Source organism: Hippocampus zosterae, chromosome 21 (genome assembly GCF_025434085.1).
Source record: "Hippocampus zosterae strain Florida chromosome 21, ASM2543408v3, whole genome shotgun sequence".
Lineage (NCBI taxonomy): Eukaryota > Metazoa > Chordata > Actinopteri > Syngnathiformes > Syngnathidae > Hippocampus > Hippocampus zosterae.
In genome coordinates, this window is record NC_067471.1 from 6,608,036 (window position 1) to 6,631,270 (window position 23,235).

Genomic DNA, 23,235 nt, shown 5'->3' on the forward strand with positions numbered 1-23,235 from the left:
GTTCTGGAGGCTTTTTTTCATGGGCCACCTCATGATCGACATGCTGACCAAATTTCATGTCGCAAAGTGAAACCAGCTTCAGGTGCAGTCTTATTTATTTAGTCTTAATCCAGGGGCCACTACTGGGGCTATTTTCAAGGTCACATGACTCTAATTTGCGGCATGAATAATCAATTCCTAGTCTGCGCAATGCGTGATTGTACTCATGTATCAATTTTGCGCCAAATTGACCAGGTCAAATCAATGCAACACCCCAACCTTTCTTATTGGGTTGACGTGCAAAGGTAATTTCTCAGACCAGAGAACAAGGGTCCCGTTCACCACCTTTGCCGGATTTCCCATGATGAGAAAATGCCAAGCCAAATTTTGCCAGTCTGCAAGAAAACGTGGCGACGGCAGGAAGGTAAACGAGAATCTGCAAAGACATTTCCCCCTCGAGAGAACTGGGGGACTTTTTGTTCCGGAGAGAACTGTTGACAGCCCCTCTGGCCTCCCCCTCCATTTCCTTTCTGGACTCATGACCCCACTTGACTCCATCCTAGCTGCTGCTCCAAACATACATAAGTTGATATTTTGCACAAAAGATGTCGGAAACTACCATCGAGGTTGCTGCCTTTTAAACGAACCCTCCACACAAAGCTCCTTTTTTGGAAATCACCCAAGAGGCATTCCGGCGGCCGCTCGAGCCCTCTATTTCTCTTCCTCCCGTTGGCTGTGTGGTAAATTATGAATTCGCTGAGAGGGGGGGGGGGGGTGAATGGCACAGTCACTTGGATACAAGACTTCTGTGTCTTTTTTTTCCCCCCTCATAGGAGCATGTGACCTCCCTCTGTGAACACAATGTTACAATTTAATCTGTTGAAAAAATATAGTGATTCAATTTAGATGTAATGAAAAGATGATATTAGATTATGGCTGGACAAATGCATGAACAACATCCCCCCCCATGTGCTAATATCCCTCCTGTGAGTCTTCTCCCCCTACGCTAGGAAGGTGTAGGGGGGCTATAACTCAGTAATTGGTCCATGGGGGTTGCGGGGGTCGGTGGTAATCATATGACGTTTGGGAAAACGGATGCATATGAATGTCTCACGGGCCTCTTTTTGAGGTTTCTACTTTTGTCAGTGTGGAGAATTGAAGCTAGCATTGCTCCTACCCCCGACTCTGCTTTAGTGGCAAGTGGTGAGCAATTCTTCAAAAGAAAGGAAACTTCCGTGGTGGTTTTTTTTTTTTTTTTTGCAACCCCCAGTTTAAAGTTTCCTGTCAAACTAAAGATAACACAAAAAAATACCAGAAAACAACCACACAGTTTTCCCTTTCAGCCAGCTAGCTTAATGCTAACGCTATCACCCTAATAGCAACAGATTCAACACAAATGACAATATAACAGCGCTCAGTCGTGTGTTCTTCATCCTCTGCCAAGGATGATAAATATTTGTGTCGTACCGATGAGCATAAAGAGGTTGAGAATGATCATTCCCATCTGGATACACCAGATAACATGAGCGATATCGTATGAGACAAGAAGCAGCAGTCAGCGGCAGGCATACGCTACAAAATGAAGCTTTAATCTAAATCCAGAGCGGTAAATCACATTACATTTCCCTTCAAATCCCAACTGCCTCCCAGTAACAAATAGGATGGAACGAGGACATTAATGATAAAAAGGTTTCATGAATCAACAAAGCAAGTGTCATCCACCAGCGCGCACCTTTACACAATTTACATCATGTTCAATAAGTTAACAGAGGTCATGTCATCAGGCTGATCAACAGCGCCCAGAAATGGAATTATCTATTCGTATCGATTTTTTTTTAAAGGCACTCAACCTTCATATCTTGACCAAGTAATCATAAAGGAGAACTAAAGAGAAGAATGGCACATTCTTGTACAAAACAACATCAAGTCAGCAGTCCTATCAGGTGCACTCTTTGATCCGCAAGCTGCTCTGACACCTTTTTTTTTTTTGGCCCCTTGTGCACGTGCGCTAAATTACATTTCTAATACTAAGAACAACTGCGCACCAAATGAGCGTGAAATCCCATACATGACGGCTCCGCTTCGCAGAACCCAACTTTGTGCTTGTGGTGACAAAGTTTCATCGTGTACGTGGAATTGACGCTTCCTCGTGGATCCTGAGCAAAAATAACAACAAAGGTAGTTCCCCCCCTATTTTTTTTTTTTTTTGCAGGGGGGTGCGGGGAGGGATTGGCTAATGGCTTCCAAAAAGCCAATTTAATGTGGCATCCAGACGGAAAAAAAAAAATGCAAGGACAATTTTGAGTCTTCAGTGGACCTAGCATGCATGTTTTTGGAATGTGGGAGCTAAAAACTCCACGCGAGCACCCGGTTGGAAAGACGGGATTTGAACTTGAAACCTCAAAACTGCGAGGCAGACATGCTCACCGCTCGTGTGGCACCGCGGAGAGCCGTTGGGGCATTTTTTTGAGATCCTACTAGCGTGCGTATGCTCTTTTTTGTCACTTGTAAAAAAAAAATAATAATAATAATCCAGAACAACAAAGGCACACTAGTAAAAAAAAAGTGCAACTGCGTGCTACTAGTGACATCATAAAATACTACGAGTTAACTTCGGATGCTTCACTAGTAGTGTACAGATGTTAATTACTGGATAGTCCCCCCCCCCCCCCCCCCCCCACTGGTAAGGTACTTGTACTAATGCCCAATCTACTAGTGCGCAGAAAATGTCAGACAATAATGGAAGTCAATAGTGGGGAAAAAAATAGTCATTCTCCTAGTGTGCCAAAATATCATCGTCGTTTAAAAAAAAAAAAAAAACATTTTTAAGATACAATATGTCGTTCCACTAGTGCAAAGAAAATGTCAAACAGGAGAGGAAGGAAGGAGTGGGGGAAAATGAAACGAATTTGTTCTACTCATAAGATATGGAAGAAAATTAACATACAGTAGTGGAGGCTAGTCGTAAAAAAAAAAAAAAAATACGAGTAAGATACTCATTCCAGTGCACCCTTAATCGACTAGTTCAGGGACTATAGAAGTGGAAAGAAATTACGTTCGTAAGATTTATCCGCTCTACTAGTGCGCAGAAATGTCACACAACAGTGATATTGCTAAAGTCATTTTACAATCGTACGACGGAAATGCTGTGTCGCAATGGAAAAAAGTAGTGGGGAAAAAAACTGTCAGGAAGGAGTGAGAAAAAAAAACACCGGGAAGATAGAATGCGCAGAAATGTTATCCGATATGGAATAAAAGAGTGAAGAAAATAAACTGTCCCTCTACTATGCCGTAGTCGTTTGTGAAATGAGTCGTTCCACGAGTACATTTTTGGGTTTTTTTTGTGGTCGATGTCGATTCCGATATATTTGGCAGAATAAAATTCCGATCATTCGTCCGATTGATTAAAAAAAACAAAAAAAAAAAACAGGCAGATCGATTAAAAAAAAAAAAAAAGAAAAAAAAACAGGCACTGTCTAATAGAACTTACTTTTTTGGTCCCTTAACGCTGAAAACATTTAGGATATGAATTACATCACTTTAAAGATCAGCCCCCCCCCATCCCCCCTCGGTAATGTTTGACTGTCCTTTGTTTTCGAGAGCAAATATCGGTTGATTATATCGGCCGGTTGGACCCTACGTTGTCTTACTCATGAAAACAAAGTTCATACAAGTACAAGGGACTAGAAGCATCGTCAATAAGCGCGCAAACGTCCCCTCCAAAAGCCACTTTGGAGCCAGTTCGCGATTCCCGAAGCTCCTCCTCCTCTGCTGGACAACTGATAGTTCGTTAACAGCCACGTCGACAACGTCTGTTAGGAAGATCGAGTAAGAGCACCCCAGTCATCGCTAGTCCCATGAGTAGCGGCATGAATATTCGGATGCCGGGAGCGCAGTCACTTAATCGCAGCGTCCCAGATTCACGCGCAGAGTCCCGCTCTTGTGCAGCTCCCACAGCTGCACGAACTCTTCGGACATGGCGTGGAACCAGCGGAAGGGCTGCATGTCGTCGTAGTAGTGGTGGCTGATGGGTCGCTGGGCAAGGTCCGAGGGGAAGGGCCAGAAGCCGTAGACGCTCACCTCGTCGCACAGGCCGAGCGCCAGGCTGACTATGAATAGGCCCGTGGAGAGGCGGCGGGCGTGCACGCCGCGCGCCTTCCAGAACCGACCCACGCTACGCAGGAAGGCGGGGTTGGCGAAGAGCATGGTGAGGTCGGACGAAGAGTCGGCCAGCGCGTAGGTGGCCCGCAGCGACGGGTCGGTGCTGGGACGCATGGAGAATGCCGGCATGTAAACGAAACCGGTTCCGTACGCTTTCATGCTGTCCACGAAGGCCTTGCGGGACCACAACAGGTTCTGGAATCTGAGGGGACAATTCATTAGGTACACCGGCGCAACCTACCGGGGTGACGTCCTGAGTCCAAATTGCGTGTGCGTACATAGACAATCAACTGGATTACAATTTTACGTTCAACAAACGTTACAAAACTATTTGCAGGCTATTTAGTAGTAGTAGTATTTGGTAGTGTGCGTGTCCATTTCAATTTATTCATTAAAAAAAAAATCTTTGATCTCCCTTTGTTTGGGATTTAATGTTGGATCATCTTGGGTCTGATGTGCGCTCACCTCTTCTCAATGATGCTCGGGTTGGCCGTCACCAGGTGGGTTTTGGTGCCAACGTCCTCCACGTATTCCTTGGAGAGCGGCGGGAGGTTACACCTGCATAGGCCCCCCCCAAAAAAAAAAATCATAATCACAATAATTAAACTACAATCGGGCGACCCGGTAGTCCAGTGGTTAGCACGTCGGCTTCACAGTGCAGAGGTACCGGGTTCGATTCCAGCTCCGGCCTCCCTGTGTGGAGTTTGCATGTTCTCCCCGGGCCTGCGTGGGTTTTCTCCGGGTGCTCCGGTTTCCTCCCACATTCCAAAAACATGCGTGGTAGGCTGATTGGACGCTCTAAATTGTCCCTAGGTGTGAATGTGAGCGTGGATGGTTGTTCGTCTCTGTGTGCCCTGTGATTGGCTGGCAACCGATTCAGGGTGTCCCCCGCCTACTGCCCGGAGACAGCTGGGATAGGCTCCAGCACCCCCCGCGACCCTAGTGAGGATCAAGCGGTTCGGAAGATGAATGAATGTATAAACTACAAACCCTTGTCTCGCATGACATCAACATTCATGTAAATGACAACTGAACATGCGCCACGACTGGTTTGGGTGAGTCATGCATACCGAGTCGTTAGGTCACACTCGCACGGCATGTCGCGCAAGGGTTTTTCTTGGCTGAAGTCGAAGCACGGGAGGTACGGTTCTAACCGGCACGAGTACTAAGCGTGACCTCATCGGAATGTTTCAGTCTTATCACGAGATGCCATCATTTGGTTTAATTCGGAGGCGGCGGCGGTTTTATTTGATTATTTAATTGGCGTGGCTACGCAGAAGTAACCGCCGCCACGCTGGGGTTCAGTCAAATAACTGGAGCAACGAGTCGAACCGGAGTTTCTCCACCAGTCCATCAACGGTTTGGAAGACGGCGGCGGGAGTCACCTCATGACAAAGTCGGCCCGGTCGATGTCACGGCCGCACTGGCTGTGCCGGAGGATGCCGCCGTTGCCCACCACTGCACATTTCTTCAGGGGGAGCGACAGAGGGTTGGACTGCGGGAGAGTAGAGGGGAAAACAATGAATGAACAAAAAAATGGTACTAAATTTATTTCATTGAATTCATTTTGGGGTTAATTGAAAGTTATATTTTCACAGTGGTCTGCCTTGTTTAACGATTAAGTAGGATTCTAGACAAAAAGTAATACCTCTATACGTAAAGTTGCGTTCGTGTCCAAACACTTTTGTAGAAATGTGTGCAAAAAAAATGTTTTTTTTGAGACATTGTTGTGTTTTGGTTGGTTAAATGCAAACTGACAGTTGCACAAACACGCACCTGGAAGTGCAGGTTCTTGGAGTGCCTGATGAAGTGTGTGTATGTGATTCCTGGAATGTTTATGACATGACACTTCACACTTGTGCCTGCCAAATATGTACACACTGTTTTAAATATGGAGTAAAAAAAACCAAAATAAAATCAACAGACTCCAGCTGAAGCAAAAAAAACGAAACACAACAAAGCTGGGCCTCGCAACTAGCTTAGCACATTAGCGTAAACTAAACAAATTAGCAAACTAAAACTGTTCTATTGCTTTTTTTTTGTTTGTTTCAAAAGACAGAAATGTGTGCAAATTTTTTTGAGACATTGTTGTGTTTTGGTTGGTTAAATGCAAACTGACAGTTGCACAAACACACACCTGGAAGTACAGGTTCTTGGAGTGCCTGATGAAGTGTGTGTGTGATCATTTTCCTGGAATGTTTGTGACATGACACTTCACACTTGTGCCTGCCAAATATGTACACACTGTTTTAAATATGGAGTAGTCTTTAAAAAAAAAACAAAATAAAATCAACAGACTCCAGCTGAAGCAAAAAACACAACAAAGCTGGGCCTCGCAACTAGCTTAGCACATTAGCGTAATCCAAACAAATTAGCAAACTAAAACCGTTCTATTGCTATTTTTTTTGTTTCAAAAGACACAGGAACGCTCAATACAGTAAAGGTTGGTGGCAGCAATGTGTTTTACGGATTTATTTATTTTTTTACCCAAACCCCCCCCCAAAAACTATACTATCTGAACTAATTAGCATAACATGTTTGTTTTTTTTAAAGCAGCATTAAAGCATTTTCTGTGGTATTCTGCAAAACCTTCCACCCTGCAGTCAACAGAAACTACTGTACAAAACTCCAGTTGGATGGACCAACCGGTCTTGAGTTTTGCTTTCCTTAGCTAATGCCCAAATACAATAAGAGCGCTTGGAATGGACGCTCATCTGTGCTGTGAGCATTAAATTCCAGCTCTTGAGAAAGGAAAAAGAAAACAAAACAACCTGAGTGTGCATACAAAGTAGCAAAACAGGCCTGTAAATGAAGCACTAAAAATAGACGCATGGCGCTAAGTCACGCTGTAAAGCAGAAAAATGCGCAATGGAATGGGGGTGGGGTATGTAAATGAGGCGCTCTCTGCTCCCGGAAACATTCCTCTGAGCTCTTGCGACGGTTACTCGTGTGTGTGTGTGTGTGCCTTTTTTGTTTTTGTTTTTTAATGTGGAGAAAAGCTACAACTCCTTGCATTTGACATTCCAAAACAAGAGGGGGCAGCATCCTTTTTTTTTAACAATTTGGGAATGCTACAGAAATAGCATGCTAATGTATTAAGAAAAATAGTAAAATACAAGTTTTTACACTCTTTGCCATGTTAACCTTGAAGTGCTGCAAAATAAATGGAAAATAGTGCCATTTAAACTTAAGATACTGCTATGCTTTTGTACAATTTCCTCCTCAACCTTCTAATAGCCCCCAGCCTTACCCCTCGAAGGTTCAGCATGGCCGCTCTGCTTCTATTATGCCTTTTTCTATTCACCTCCCCCTTCATGAATGTGCATGCAAAGCTCGCGCCTGCAAATTAGGGTCAGATATTCATCTCATCTCATCCCCCCCCACTCCCCTTCCCCATCCAGCAGGATATTAATGCGGCGCTCCGAGGCCTCGGTCATTATCTGAATTATTAGAGCAAGCCCAAAACACCTCCAAAAGAAGGAAGCCTAATTTGGTTTTTAAAAAAAACAACATCCGTATCATAGATACATTTCCCCAAGATGGCTGCTACAGCTTCTCGTTGACTTTGAAACTTAGCTTTGTAGCCGACGTGTGCACATTTTGAGCATGTGGTCTCTGATCCACTGGTTAAAGGACACTTTGATTCTCTCCTCTTTCATCGCAAAGTACTTCAAACAACAAAGCGTATGATGTAAAAGTGCCTTTTATGTTATGTGTTGTGTTTATTATGTTACTTTATGTTAACTGTTTTGTTAAGCGCCTTGTTACAGCTGCCGCTGTTGTGAAAGCGCTATATAAATCACCATGTATTGTATTGTATAGACCCACAGCAGCGATGCACGAAAAAAAACTAAAACAGTCCCCGCCTCTTCTTTGCTCACCTGCACAAACAACGAGTGGGTCTCGTTGTTGACCGTGTGCGAGTGGTAGAACTCGCCGTCGTACCACAGCACCTTGCCCACCGGCGCGTTCTCCTTGGTCAGCGCGAACAGATGTTGCGGGTCGCAGCAGTCGTTCAGCAGCTTCCTGGGAGAAGTAAACCAAAACCGGCTCAATGCAACCCCAAAAATATTTGGGGTTCTAATGCAAATATGTCCGTGTACGCGCGGATCCGATCCACCTAAAAACATAATGTAACAGTGCACGAATATGGCGTCAACGTTAAAAAAAAAGATATACTGTATACAGTTGAAAGCAGTGTAAAAACATTGAGTCAGATTTGTGTTGATGCAATTTTTCTGCTACTATGTGACACCGGCGTTTCAGTGAAATGAATTGGATATTTTCCTTTTCAAATTAAGAGCACATATTTGGTCAAATGAAAGAACTAGTGGACTCCTGCCAATTTTGCACATTGCAAATTACAATTGGTACACAGTCTCTATTGAAGGGAAGGAATGTGTGTGTGTGTGTGTGTGTGTGTGTGTGCCTGTGTGTACGCGCGCGCGCGCGTGCTCGTGCGTACCTGTAAAGGTCGATGCCAGTCTGGTTCTTCTTCCACACGTGGCCCTGCTGCCTCAGCACCTCTTCCACGATGTCCTTGTCCCGAGGCACCCGGTACACAGGGAATACGTAGTACCAGCCAAGCACCAGCACGCACAGGGCAGCCCACGCCGACAGCTTGGCCCGGTAGCACCACCGCATCAACATCCTCCCCGCTTTGTCTGTCTCTCCACGCCGCCTGTCAGACGCTTATGACGAGCGGAGCGCCGTAACGGAGCCTCCGCCTCATGCCGAACACACGCGGGGCGGAGTGTGGCAGTCAGGGGCGGACGGGTCGGGTCTGACCGGGTCGGGCGTTACGCCGGTTGGTTGCCTTGCCGGACCGGTTTTGATCGATGGCAGTTCCGCTTAAAGCGCGACGCGCGTCGTTTGCGAACCAAATGCGGACTTTGCCTGCTTCGCCATCGTTGCAAGAGGGGCCCGTCTGTGGTCTCTCTCAGCGGGTGTCCCGCCAGATCGCCGACCGCAACGCAGGCGCTCCTTACGCCGCGGCTCTCCTTGTCGTCATGCGGCCTCTCGTGGGGCCTCCGCGGGGCGACTACATTGAATCACCCCTCGAGTGCGGATCCCCTCTTTTTTTGCAAGGGAGGTGCACTGACAGGCCAGGTGCACTGCCAGGCAGGAAGTGGTGGGATATAATTCAAAATAAAAGATATCGGGAATCGGTGGCGGTATAGATTTGAAAATAAAGGCAAATACGGTTTCAGACCAACTTGTAAAACAAGCGCTTTCGACCAGTACTCATTTTATCTTCCTTTTTGTGACTATTCGCCTGTCAGGCGGTCTGTTTTAAGAATTATGATTTTTGGAGGGGATTGAAAAAGTCATGCACAGACTTCTGCATATTCGCTATTTAGCGCTCAGCAATTCAACTAATACAATCTGCCCCACTAGTAACACGTAGTCGTCTTACTCGTATGCAGAAATGTGAAAACCGCGTTCCAAATAAGATGACGTACACCGTAAAATGTGAAGCCGAAGGAATGTTTTATTGTGAAATATCTGTTTTAACTTTCGGTTTAGTTATTGCGAACTTGATGGACTCAATGGCAGATTTCAAATTAGGTGCTCTGCTTCCACCTGCTGGCCAATTTGAGCACCGACACCTCAGCACAGCTTTGTTGCTTTCTGAGCTGACTATTCCGATTCCATTCGTTTTTTTTAATTAATTCGTCATATTTTCAAGTAATCCATTAAAAACACACGTACACATAAACATCATTTATTCAACGATTTGACATTTTTTTAAATGGTTTAAAATCCAATCCAAGTCAATTTGTGGCCATTAAAACGAGCGTGGTATTAAAAAAAAACAATGGCAGACAATGACAAGAAAGTTGTGACATCATCTGCTCTTTTTGCGAGCGCATGTGCGGAGTTGGGTTGCATCAGGAATAGCGCGTCCACCTGCTGAGGATCACTGAAGAGCAGTGACAGAACACTCGGGATGGATGGATGGATGGACGGACAGACAGATGATGATCCTTCCTGTATTTTGCTGATCTCCCACTCTTTATTTTCCCCTTATTTGCATAAACAAGAGCCAAAAATGTGTCAACAACATGTGCTGTAGTAGCCGAGGCTCATCATGATTTATTCTTCCACTTTCTTCCCCACTGTGGCAGCGGTGTCAGTGCAGGTCAGATGTCAGGCCTGGGCCCGTGCCAGCACATTCTTGCTGGACCAGACGCTTTATCTCACCGTCCGCTGGCTCATATAAAGGCACACATTGTCTGAGGGGGTCCACTGTCCCCAGCCGTTCAACTCCGAGAGCACTCCAGAGGCACCCTTCTTCAATGTAAGGACTCCATTTTTTTTAGGGGGGGGGGAATATTTTGTGAATTATGCATGACTGATACTGTATATCATAGATATACAAACTTAAATATGTTTTAAACTAACATGCTCAAATCTAATTCAATTTGAGATTTTTTTTTTTTTTTTTTTTAGATGCAGACCAGAACAGCGATCAATGCCAAATGGGATAAGGTGAGTATTTACGCACCGCTAATTCTACATGTCAGGGAAAAGTGCACACGGCGTCCTTGTTTTGGACATACGTCAAATTACTGGTTTGAGCTAATCTGCCCCCAGCCCTAACAGCCCCCTCTCCATTGTTATCAGCATCCACATGAGCGAACAGCCTATTAATATAACTTTTTATCTTTTCACATGCCGGTCGACTTGCAGTTCAGCATGTGTGGTTTGACCATATATGACATGGGCTGCTGTTAGAAGTGCTGGTGAGCAAAAGAGGGGCATGTAAACGTGACAGAAAATCGCTAGTGTTCAAGTGTTTCTTTAGATGTATTCCATCAGAATTTCGAGGTGATAAAAGTCTCCAAAGTTATGAATTGTAACTGAGTTTTATTTTTTAATATGCATATCTGACAGAAGTGCATTTTGAAGACCCCGACTTTGGCTCTTCTGCTTTTGGTGGGGGCATGTTTGACGGAAACAAGTTAAAAGCTTTTTATAAATTGATTTCTTTTAACAGCATTTTGTCTATTTTTGAGCTGGGGGAGGTGCAAATATAATCTTGTGGTACAAAACAGGTACCACTTCATGTTTCTTACCATGCAAACATGACTCTCATGACCCCAGCCTGAATCCTAATTTTTATTGACATTTATTTTGTGTGTGTTTTTAATGTTTACTGTCTTTACTTTTGACATGAATTTTAATTTTATTTTAAAATATAAAGAAAACTAAAAATGTTGAACCTGTTCTTTTTATTTTATTTTTTTACATTTTATTGTGTGTATTTTTTTGACCCGTTCAAATATTTTCTGAGCAATTTCTGCATTCCATTAATATCATTTATTTAAATTTTTTCAGCAATTGTATATTTAGCAAATATTATTTTACTTCAGTAAGAATAAATATTTGAAAATATATACATTTACATTAATAAAAATGAAATACTCATATCATTTAATGTGTAACTTGTGTATTTAAAAAAAATTAAAGAATTTACTGTGTTATTCTTCATAATTTGCATCATTAGTAAGATTTGTTTATGACAATATATGATATTTGTGCAGCCGAAGTCAAAGATCACGGCTTCCCGCAAGCTCTCCTTAAAGGTGAGTCCTTCGCCATATGACGACATCGGGACCTTTTGATTGACGTGCCATTCCGTCCAATTAGATGCTCCTCCTGACGAGGGCCTGCGAGGATCTGGAGAACGAAAGGCTGGAGCGAGAGGAGGAGAAAGTGCGCTACCTGGAGGAGAAGCTGCCTCCTCTGCAGCTCTCCGGGTTGTCGCTGGACGAGCTTCAGGTACGTCAGTGGGGAGGGGGTGGGGGGGTGGGGGAATAAAAGACCCAAAGAACCGTCTTGAAATTGTTCCCGCCTCCTCAGGACCTGTGCAAGCAGCTGCACGCCAAGATCGACGTGGTGGATGAGGAGAGATACGACTGCGAATACAAAGTCGGCAAGCACAACATCGACGTGAGTTTCTTTTTTTTTCCGGGTCTGGTGTCTAGTTGTAATTTACAAAGAATAAAATAGGCAAGTATCCATGAATTGCTTCGTGAAATGCTACTGCCACCTAGTGGCAGAAAAAAATAGCTCGACACAAATCTATGACTGAGCGTTCAAACAACTTTATGAATTACTATAAAATTACTTTCAAAAATCATCAATTTTAAAATAAATAAAATTATCAATGAACTAAAATAACCATAATGGGATTAGGTTAACATATTTGTCCAGTTTAATATTATTTAAAAAATAATCATTAAAAACTTGTTATACTGCCCCACGGTGGCCAATTACTGTACTGCACATTACACAAACAATGACTGTCGTGTAGATCCGTGAGCTGAAACTGAAGGTGCAGGACCTGGGGGGCAAGTTCAAAAAGCCCGCCCTGAGGAAGGTGAGGGTGTCCGCCGACGAGATGATGAGGGCCCTCCTGGGCTCCAAGCACAAAGGCTCCATGGACCTCCGCGCCAACCTCAAGTCGGTCAAGAAGGAAGATGTCAAACAGGATAAGGTATGCCCCCCCACCCCCCGCACTCCAATGATCCCTCGCACATTCACATTATGGATCTCCTTCTTCCCTGTCCAGGTGCTCACGAGCGAAGTGGGCGACTGGCGTAAGAACGTGGAAGCCATGTCGGGTATGGAGGGCCGCAAGAAGATGTTTGACACCGGCGGCGCTGCCCAGTGAAGATGATTCCCAAGATGGGGTCCCGAGGTGGAAAACGTAGGAATTAGCCTTCATGTTTGATGGACACTTTTTAAACTAACAACAAATTTGACACAGGTTCCCTTTTGTATTGTTCACTGGCCAGTTAAAAGGGAAATAAATTCTTTTCTTTTTTTTGTCATTTGAAAGAGAGTTCATCATGTTTTATGTGCAAGCTTCCAAGAGACACACATTTACATTTCAAAGCAAATATACTGTACATATATATTTTTTTATATCAAATGCATTTTTCTCCGCTGTGAGGCCCCGGACGCAGTTGGTGAGCACCTGGGCTGCGTATTTTTAGCCGCTCTGACTTTGTCTTTGGAAGGCACCATACATTACGCGCATGTTTCCCCATCTCCGTGCTCACCGGGTTGGCTGGCTTTTGTCCATACAGCCTTCGTCATCCCAAGTATGACGGCCACATCGGCAGTAGCCTTTGAATATCCGCTTACGAAGCATCCCAGCATCTCCTCGTAAAAGGATGGATGAGAGAGGGCGGACGCTCACGTCCCGTCTGCCCTTGTGTGTTACTCCTCGCTAAGCCGGTTATGACAGTCTCGCCTATAAATAAGTACAGCTGTCACATAGAACAAATGCTCCAGATGTGCAAAACACAAATGGTGTCGTGCCGGAGGTTGATCCAGAGATGACGGACGCATGCCAAGCGTGGCAAAAGCGATGCTATTCTCAATGAGCCACTAGATGGCAGCAGAGATACACGCGAGTCGGAACTGAAAAGTAGCCTCCAAATCAAACTCTTGATTATCATCTTTTCATAAGAAACAAAGCGTCTATTCATCGCTGACAATACTGGAAGCGGGGTAGTGGGCAACTGCTGATTAGAACCCCCGTGACTGGACGCCTCGGGCTCAGTTTATGCATGAAAGATAATGTTGTGTTTGCAGCGGCCACGTGCTCTGTCAAGATATCCTGTTAGGCTTCAGGGTGTTTTTTTTTCTTCCGTAAAGTTATATACCTTTGAATGTGATCGCAGTAGCCTGGCAACTCATGTTGTTTTTTGTTTGTTTGTTTTTTTATGTCCAAGACCAACAACGATTTGTGTAAAACCGGTCCATGTCAACAAGGCATCCGTAATAGGAGTCCGTGATTAATAGTCCCTTTGCTTAAGGCCTGACCTTGCGGAGCTGATTTATTCGGGTTTTACGGCGACTCCTTAATCTTAGCTGCAACGCTCCGCCCACACGGTATGACGAAAATCCTAATTCTTGACATTTTAGCATCGTCCATCTGTCTATTATGGTTTAAAATTCGATTTTTTTTTATTAACGGGTCTCCTCATGGTAGACAAGTCTACCAAATTTCATGTTGCTCAGCAAAACTGGCTTTGCGGTCTGAATTATCAAATAATAATCTGTGGGTGATGACTCGCCTGTTAGACTCATCCTAAAAATGGTGCTGGCTCCCTCTAGTGGTCAGTGAAAAAATATCACTGTCAAAAATGTGCAGTGGGTTGTATTTAACTTATGAGTACATTTGAATTTGATCTTTAGAAAATATTTCAAATTTAATTCAACTCATATGTGCAATTTTAATTGAATTAATATTGAAGTATTAAAAATTACAACATTTAAGTGGAATTTTAATGTTATGACAATAAATACGCCAGTGTATTTTAATGTGGCTCATGTAGAGCTAAATATGTTTCAATATATATATATATATTTTTTGTAAATCCTGGATTAGTTTGTCCATTTTTTTACATGCTTCAGGGTTTGTTTTGCATGTAAAAGAAAGATCCACGGGGATTAATACTGCGTCTGATTGTTATTGAAATGCATTCAAGCAGGTCATGCAAATGCGGAAATAACAGAAATGGGTCAAAATGGTGATTCCCCCACTCTTCCCCTGCGCGCCTACGCCGTGACGTCATTGGTCGCCTATGACCACTCCCCCTCACTCCACCGATGCCGACACTCCCACCCCCCCACCCCCCCACCTTCCTTGCCCATCCGAGAAAGAGCGAGACGACACAATCCCAGCGTCAGTCTCCCGTTTCTGCCTCCTCCTCCGTCGACGCAGCCGAAAGAGAGCGCCGGCACCGCGGCCACACCTCCCCCCACCCCGCCGCCAGTGATGGAGAGCTTGCTGGATAACCCCATGAAAGCCGTGCTGTACCTCAAGGAGCTCACCACCATCGTGCAGAATCAACAGAGCCTCATCCAGACGCAGCGGCAGCGCATCGACGATCTGGAGCGCAAGGTGGAGGACCTGATCGGCGAGAACCGACAACTGCGGGACCCCCATCAGTACGTGCAGCATCAGCACCGCCACCACCACCACCACCCGACGCCCCAACCGCAGCCTCAGCCGCCGGCCTCCCAGCCGCACGCCCACCCGCATCAGCACCACAACAAGGCTGCGAGCGGCCAGCATCAGCATCACCATCAGCAGCAGCGTTCCTCCTCCCCTCCTCCTGCGGCTCCTCCCGCCGCGACCCCCGCGCCGGCGCCGCACCACCACCACCACCCGCAGCATCTGCAGCTGGTTCCCGCCGCCTCGCAACCGAGCCCGCAAGCCGGACAGGCCAGCCCGGAGACAGCCGAGGAGGGGAAGAGGAGCCCCTGCTGCAAGTCGCTGGTCCCGCAGACCCCCACCACCACGCTGTGCCGCTCTGTGGGACTGGCCAGGAAAACGGAGTGAGTACAATGCAAGCGGAACACTTTCAAATGACCTTCGCACTTTGACCTATCAAACTCAAACCAAATAAATGACACCGCACGACAAGTTAAAGCTTCATTCCAAACGTCCGAACCGTGCGGTGGCCTCGGTCACCCCGGCTGTCCGCGGCTTAATCAATAAATGCTTAATGGGTATTGATTTTTAAGACCACCGCCCATTTTTTTTCCTTTTCTTGATTGCTGCTAAATGAGTGCAATCGAAGTGCCTTTTCACACATGATTCAGCATTTTCACACTCGTAATCCATCATTATCGTCAGATTATTATCACATATGGCCTTCATATCATCGGTGACACAAACCGCACGTCCAAATATGGTCAGTTTCATATTTTTGACAAATCATTACTCGTTATTTTTACTTTGTGGTCCTTTTTAAAGTGTCGAAAATAACTCGAGAACAAATCGATTTTTCTCACTATACGGGAGCCGTGCGGCATTATGACGCCTGTAGATTGAAAATCTGGATTTTTCTTTTTTTTGGGGGGGGGGGACAATCACGAGTGAACAAAGTTCTGAGAGAGTCTGTTTTAGGGGAAATGGATTGCTGTCAAATTTGAATCAATTTAAAAATCAATGTAAATTTTGGCATTTTGGTACATGATAGCAATTGTGGCAAGGGTAAGCGCCTGTATGGCATCAAATCCACGTCAGAGCTTGTTTGCCCGCCGCCGTGCACTCAAGGTCACCGGCTTGGCCGCCGAGCTCCATCTGCTCCCCTCGGCCGCATTGTTTCCTGATTGATTCACGAAGACGTGATTCCGCAAACGTGCACCGTCGTGGAGCGCGAGGGAAATGAAGCCAAGGCTAAGATATGGATGCGAGTCGACGAGCGAGGTAATCGTGGTTGAACTTTAGTTGGCATCACATAAGCGAGCACCAACGGGAGCCCGGGTGACGTTTGATGGGCCAAGCGGGGATTATAAACAAGAAGGTTACCACGGCAACTGACTTTGAGGGGTTGTGTTTGGGAGAAGATCACCCAGATGTGTCACGCAGATGCAAACTGGGTGGAAAGGAATTGAATTTTTTTGACAGACGCCTCAACCTGATACCAATTCTCAGGACGGTGAGGGATCGGCTCATCGCCGGGATTTTTTTTCCTCTTGCTCATTTGCTTGATTAAAAAAAAAAAAAGGAGAGGGCGGATAATCTATTTGCCAGGCAGTAAATGAAAAATGAAATGCTCGTGCACGTCATACACCTTCCTCATCTCACGCTTTGATGAAGGCAACTCGCGAGGGACTACAGACTCCTCAAAAATCAACCCCCCCACCCCCCTGAAAAAAATGGGACCGTGCGGAAAATAGCGCTCAATATGATTGTACATCATAAGCAAAAATAAGGAAATAATGGTGATGTGAATAGACTGTAAAAGGTTATCTGGCGTGCTGATTTGGCCACAAGAGGGCAGCATAGTTGAGACAAATAAAGACGAATTTCACCCCTAAAGTGACTCAGTAAGCTGCAGTAAAATCAGTAATCATAGCGAGCGGATTTTGTGTTTAGTTTAATAGTTAACTTCAACTCTGGGGGTGGCATTACACAAGTCAAAGCCGTTTTTTTGTGTGTTCTTCCAATGCCAAATCCATCCAAACGTACCCGAGCCACCTGCCAGCCGGCATTTTATTCCCTCCCCACCCCGAGGCCTCCGTTTCCCTGCAAGCATGTCATCTCTCTGGCCTGTACTCCCTCACCGGTCCCCTCGAGGACCAAAGTGGAGAGATGCGTGGCAATTAGAGGCGGCGAAAACAACAGCGTGTCGTGCATACTGAGCGACCCCGCTGAGTTCCTGCTGCTGGATCCTGCCAGGTCTTCTTGTTTTCGAGTCACTTTAGATCAAGACCAGCGTGTCAGTCATATTCATGAGCGCTTTTGGTATGATGTAGTATTATGGGGCCACTCTGAAAAAAAAACAACAACAACCTAAATACAATAAAATACAGTGAAATAAAAGCCACAATGTTATTGGATAGTATTTTCTCAAAATCTTAAATTTAATGGCAAAAAATGGTGAGGGAAATGTGCACGTATTGTAAGACTCAAGTTGCTCTGAAAAAAAACATCTTACATTATGGAGGAAAAAAAGATTGCACATATTTCATGGAAATTTTAATACATCAAAAAGGAAATGTAAAGACATTTTTTATTCCCCAAAATAATAAATAATAAATAATAAATAATAAATAAAAAAAGTAATATTGTCTTAATAATTACTTCATATTACTTTTTTAAAAAACAGTCCTACATTTTGCCAAAAAAATTAATTAAAAAAATTGCACGTTTATCTGAAACCCATAAAAGACACAAATACTTGAAAAGTAATATTGTCTTAATAATTACTTAATATTACTTTTTTAAAAAAACAGTCCTACATTTTGCCAAAAAAAATTAATTAAAAAAATTGCACGTTTATCTGAAACCCATAAAAGACACACATACTTGGTTTCTTCAAGCGCCACAAATTTCACCAATCAGCCTTCCAATCATGACAGAAAAATGACTTTGCTCAGTTTCTTTACGACCTGGACGTCGTCATGCCTCAAAGTAATGAAGGCAAGTTGTGTGTAAAAATCAATAGCGTTCTGCTTTATTCCTCCGTAAAACACGAGCGTGTACGGAGGGGTTGTAGGGGGACTGAGATAGATTGCCAGCTGATAGATGGGAAGGGTCCGGAGATGCGTGTGGAGTGTTCCAATCTATCCCTTCCATCTCTGCCTTCTCAGCATTAACACTCCAAAAGTCAAACGTTCATTCCTGCAAAGCTGTACTTTTATCTGAGGGTCCCCTCCTCTCTTCGGACGGAATGGGAATCACATCAGGGCTGCTGGTCATGACCGTGGTGACTCAGCGCCGCTGGAATCCAAATCACACATTATCACATGCGGCTGCTTTGAAATTGCTTCCGTTTTCAGCTGTGCAGAAAAAGGCCGCCGGCGGGATGTGAGCAAGTTGGGCCAAGACATCCCTGGGCCAGCTCTATTAATGAAACGTCCTGCGTGACTCACAGTGATCAGCGGAATCGGTAAAAGCGTGCCTTCTCCGGAACAATCCTTGAATTGGATGGAAAAACGCCCCCCTCCCCCCAACCAACCGCCTCCCATCTGTCGTGGAGATTTCACTCCCTGGAAGCTTAGCGTTGGAAATCCCTTGGACAATTCCGTTGTTTTGCATCCAATTAACTGAGGAAAACATGCAATCGCAATTCCTCAACTGACACGTTGAAGTTGAGCGGCGGAGACAACTGCTGGCAAGCCTTCCTCATCCTCGGAGAAGGAGATTTGCCCGGGAAACGTCGGAATGCTTCAGAAAGAAATGACTCATTTTTCTCTTTACAAAGCTGCACGGCTCAAATTCAGAGCAGTAAGCAATTTTTTAAAGTTCATCGACCTGACGATGGGAATGCAAATAACCACACCCTTCATTAGTAGACAGACAATGTAAAAATACTTGCAGGCATCTGTTCTTTATCTTCCGCAAAGAATGACTAATTTTTTCAGTAACGAACATGTACACATTGTGCGTTATAGCGGCGCAAGTGGCCCGAGGAAAGGTCAGGTATGGTTAGCTCCACCAAGGAGCGCTATGCTCTTTGCTGTCTACCTCGGGCCTTCCTAGCGCAATGGAGGCAAGCAAAACAGGCATGTCGAGTCTAATCAACCTCTGATGCATCAACGTTGATTAGTTTTAATTGGACCAAAAACAAAGTGAGGATGCAACTAATTAGCTCGCTGGACGGATCATTATCTCTCCTAAGGATCTTTTGCCTCGGCTACAGTAAATAGGTTGAGTTAGTCATCTTTCAAAATCAACAGTCAGATAAATAATCTCCAAGAGCGCAAGAATTGCATTCCCCAAACTTCACTGCAATAAATCAGTGCCTGTCCGTGGACGGCGAATGAACTCCAAAAAGTAGTCTGGTCCATTCCCCGAGCTCCCCACGCTCTGGCTTTCTTTAAACGTCGGTTCTGTTTCTCTTCGCTCTTGAAAAAGTCTTTCAAGTTTTTATTTTCCTGTAAGAGCGGAGTTGGGTTGTTGAGGAGAGTGAAAATTTTGGACTGAGGATGCTTGTTTGATGTTGAGGGTGATGACATGATGTGCTACGATTTTTTTTAAACTTCATAAAAAATAAGAAATGATGAAGATATTTAAAAAAACGTTTTTTTTTGGTTATATAGGAATCTAAATTTTCGGGATAAGGGGAATGTTTCAAATTCTGAATAGTTCGTGGTTTGATTGGTAATGCCTCGTGTAAGCATTTTCAAGTATAAAACAAAGCACTCATAAATCTTGCAACAAACATAATTTACCATTGTTGGCACTTCATTTAAGAGCATGAAAGATATTTTCGCCTTTTACACACGTTTATTGACGAGCGTATCACTGTTTACAGAGTAGGCTAGCTGCTAATGCTGAATTAACATGAGTGGGATAACGCTGCTGTGTCATCACAAATATTTGTAAATTGTTGAAAAAAAATATCATTTGTAAATAAACTGCTTGCTAATTTTCAATGTTTGTCACGTTGGTTTCTTATTTTTAAATAATATTATAATGTATTATTTTTTTTTAAATTATAATTAAAGGAGCGTTGATAGATTTGTAATGTCTGCCTTGCAACCCGGAAGTCAAAAGTGCGCCTCTGCGCTCACATCCGCAATATCAGGTATTTTATCTTCTTCTCGCACTTATAAAGCCTGTAAAATACGTTTATTCTTTTATTGTTGTTGAAGTTTAACAACAATGTGGAAAATATTCAATATTTTTCCACATTGGGCAGTGGTTTAATCGAATAATTCGTCACGACTAATTAAGCTAGCTGCTATAAATGCTGACTCACGGGAATGCTAATTAAAACGTCAATTAAAATGCTAAACTGCGAGCCAAATCCTTAGTTTTTTATAAGACCGCTCCCTTATTAATTTTTTTAGTTCTATAAGACAACTAAAGTCGAAAAAGTATGAGTTGAAACCGAGCTCATTTCATCATTTTTGTACAATGCATTTCCTATTTTAGAGCTCAATAAAATGGTGTGCTCTGTCTAGGATAACTGTGCCGACATTGAACCCGTTTCTTTCTTTCTTTCTAGGACAAAAGACACATATTTCTGGTGCTTTTAAGCTTGCTCTTTGTCCATCCGACTCAGTCTCTTGAGAGCAAAGCACTGACGCAAAGCTTTCAAGTCTTTTTTAAGATGTCTCTATTTGTGTGTGTGTGTGTGTGTGTGTGTGTGTGTGTGTGTGTGTTGCTATTAGGGTGAACTGAGTGATGTCTTTGGAAGGCCTGGCGCAATCCCCTGACACATACCTGCCCCACCGCCATGTATTTCTCTCCCTTTTGGCACATCCTCATTCATTAGGCAGCACTGTTTAACCAGATTCTCATCAGCGGAATTGACATCTGAGAAGTGAATGCCGTGTAACAAACGCGCTAATTGCCTTTCAGAGGTTGAGCTGACACAAACATGGCCCTAAATGTCATTCTCACCCTGCTTTTTCTGTTCTGCGTGTCTGTGTTGTGTGTCACCGTTTAGGGGCCTCATGAGCGGAGAAAACGGTGGCTATTGATACAGCAGCGAGCCGCACAGAAACACATTAGTTACGGGAGGTTAAAGCAACGCAGTGGGAGCGAGCAGCTCAGATTAGGCCACCCACGTCCTCTCTCCTTCTCTGATTACACGACTGAGTTTTGAGGTTTCGCTGTCCAGGCGGTATTAGCCAGTTTTGGCCGGCAGGAGAAACGAGGAGGGACAGGAAGCAGGGTCGCGCATTGATCAAGCGTGTGTGTGTGTGTGTGTGTGGAGAGAGGCAAATGTGTCTTTGCATAGATATAGACATTAAGTAAATGATTGCACTACAGTCTCATTTTCTGACACCCACACCACTCACCGGACCAGGCCACGTCTTTGCATTTTCTTTGTGAGATTAATTAGTGTATGCAATGTATACAGTATTTCAAGACTTGCCCAAGTCGTCAACTTCGTGTTGAACCTAAAAATTTCCTCAAAAATAAGTGGCGGTCCAAAGTAGCACAATAATCCCCTAACCGAAAAGTGTCTAGACTGTTTGTAAATTGAAGGATGTTACTGCTATTCCACTACTGGCAACAACCGTTATTTATCTTCTTTGGAGAAGACAAAACGTCCCAGTAGCTCATTCACTTTTGTTTTTTTCGTCTCAGCGAAGAGCAGAAAGTCTTTTGTGTCTGTCACCATGGCGACGCCGTCCCGTCTCCCTCGTCTGAATCCTCGTTTCTGCTTTTTATTTACCCAGCAACCAAACGGTGCTCCATCAGTTCTGCTGCCCGGCCCCGGAGGCTCCCGAGGGCGAGGCGTCGTCCGCCTGTGTCCCCAGGTAAGACACTTGTGTATCTTAGATGTACTCGCAACTAGTCGCCATGTTTGGAAAATGACACAACTAGCCCCGGGTACTCTGCTGAGGTGGTTTGTTTTAATTTTTTTAACTGAGTGATTCATCCGACCAAAAATCGATCGCAATTGAGCTCCTCGCTGCACCAAAATTATTATTATTATTTTTTCTTTTTCTCTCTCTTGTCAGAGCTAGCCGATAGGCTAATGCTGGCTTATCATGACAAGCATCTGCCCTGAAACGATATAAACCGCTTATCGAGATCGAACTTGCAAACCACCTCAAAGCAGGACTTTTTTTCTGTTGTTGTTGTTTTATGATCATATCTTGTCCCCCTCCCCCTTTCTTCCAAATGCTGTTTTATTGTTGATTTCCGCCTTGTTGTCCGTGATTTCACGCATCATCACAACCCCCCCGCCCGCTCCCACTCGCTCCTCCCTCCCACACACGCACTCCCAAAGCGCCGCACCTCATCTTGTCCATAATGCGTCCATGCTCACGCCATGCGGGCCTTTTGTCTGTCCACTGTGGTCACGTTGAGTGTCCGATTTATTGTTATTTTTCAACCACCACAAATAATATTTGTGTAATGGGGTGGGTGGGCGTGGCCATTGATGTGTGTGCTGCGTGTGTGTTTGTAGGGTGGGGTCTCATGCTGGAAAGTGGTGGTGAGCACATGTAATGCATCTGTGTTCATGTGGAGGCACAGAAAAAAAATGTTGCATGTTTTTTTTTTTTTTTTTGCTTGGCAGTGGTTAGAATGTAGCTCCTTGTCTTATGTGTGCATCAGTGGATGTGGCATACCTGACATACCGGGAAGATAAAGTACTTTTCAATTGTTCTTCTGTGTTTTACGCCCTCACAGATATAGTCACACGTTCACCAAGTTCAGAAATGTTGCTGTGATTTTATTCATTTATTTTTTTAAACGTCTTAATCAAAATCATTGTCGAACGGTCATAAGGAAGTCTTATGTCACTCACGCAATTTATGGCTTCAGTATTCGATATAAATAAGATTGGGGAACAATTTTGAAAAAAAAAATGTATTTTTTAATGCTGACTAAAACTAAAAGGTCCTCCCCCTTCCCACCCCTTCAGCCAATCAGGAGTGGGGATGTTGCCATCTTCCTCATGGGCTCATCCAGTCAGCTGTTTAAAAATGGCCTGAGGGAGCCGCGTTGGCCTGAATTCGTATTGAAACCCTCAGCATTGAGTTACTCTTAATTAGTCATCTTATGAGCAGCCCGAGGCTCGCTTTGACCAACCCACACATTTCATCGCCGGCATCAGAAAGGTGCTCATCACATCTGAAGGTTTCTCTTCC

The 23,235-nt window shown here is 44.3% G+C and overlaps 3 protein-coding genes across 6 annotated transcripts in view; 2 read left to right on the forward strand and 1 right to left on the reverse strand.

The window, feature by feature from the left end:
* Positions 1-1,547: 1,547 nt before the first annotated feature.
* On the reverse strand, positions 1,548-9,407 carry st8sia1 (ST8 alpha-N-acetyl-neuraminide alpha-2,8-sialyltransferase 1). The gene is made up of 6 exons (XM_052055629.1): positions 8,606-9,407; positions 8,022-8,166; positions 5,526-5,635; positions 4,606-4,698; positions 2,693-4,342; positions 1,548-2,659 (listed from the first exon to the last, which is right to left on the reverse strand). Exons 1-5 carry the CDS (start codon positions 8,788-8,790, stop codon positions 3,880-3,882), a joined length of 996 nt encoding a protein of 331 aa, XP_051911589.1. The 5' UTR covers positions 8,791-9,407; the 3' UTR covers positions 1,548-2,659; positions 2,693-3,879.
* Positions 9,408-10,316: 909 nt separating this feature from the next.
* LOC127593890 (troponin I, slow skeletal muscle-like) lies at positions 10,317-12,987 on the forward strand. The gene is made up of 7 exons (XM_052055631.1): positions 10,317-10,441; positions 10,594-10,632; positions 11,688-11,729; positions 11,794-11,925; positions 12,007-12,096; positions 12,461-12,643; positions 12,719-12,987. Exons 2-7 carry the CDS (start codon positions 10,594-10,596, stop codon positions 12,818-12,820), a joined length of 588 nt encoding a protein of 195 aa, XP_051911591.1. The 5' UTR covers positions 10,317-10,441; the 3' UTR covers positions 12,821-12,987.
* A 1,675-nt stretch (positions 12,988-14,662) lies between these two features.
* Positions 14,663-23,235, forward strand: part of iqsec3a (IQ motif and Sec7 domain ArfGEF 3a) — a 34,347-nt gene continuing 25,774 nt past the window's right edge. For all 4 annotated transcript variants that reach the window (XM_052055615.1, XM_052055612.1, XM_052055613.1 and 1 more), the window contains exons 1-2: positions 14,663-15,501; positions 21,814-21,894. In XM_052055615.1, the coding sequence (XP_051911575.1) occupies positions 14,678-15,501; positions 21,814-21,894 (905 nt within the window). In that variant the 5' untranslated portion in view covers positions 14,663-14,677. The remainder of the gene's footprint in view (positions 15,502-21,813; positions 21,895-23,235) is intronic.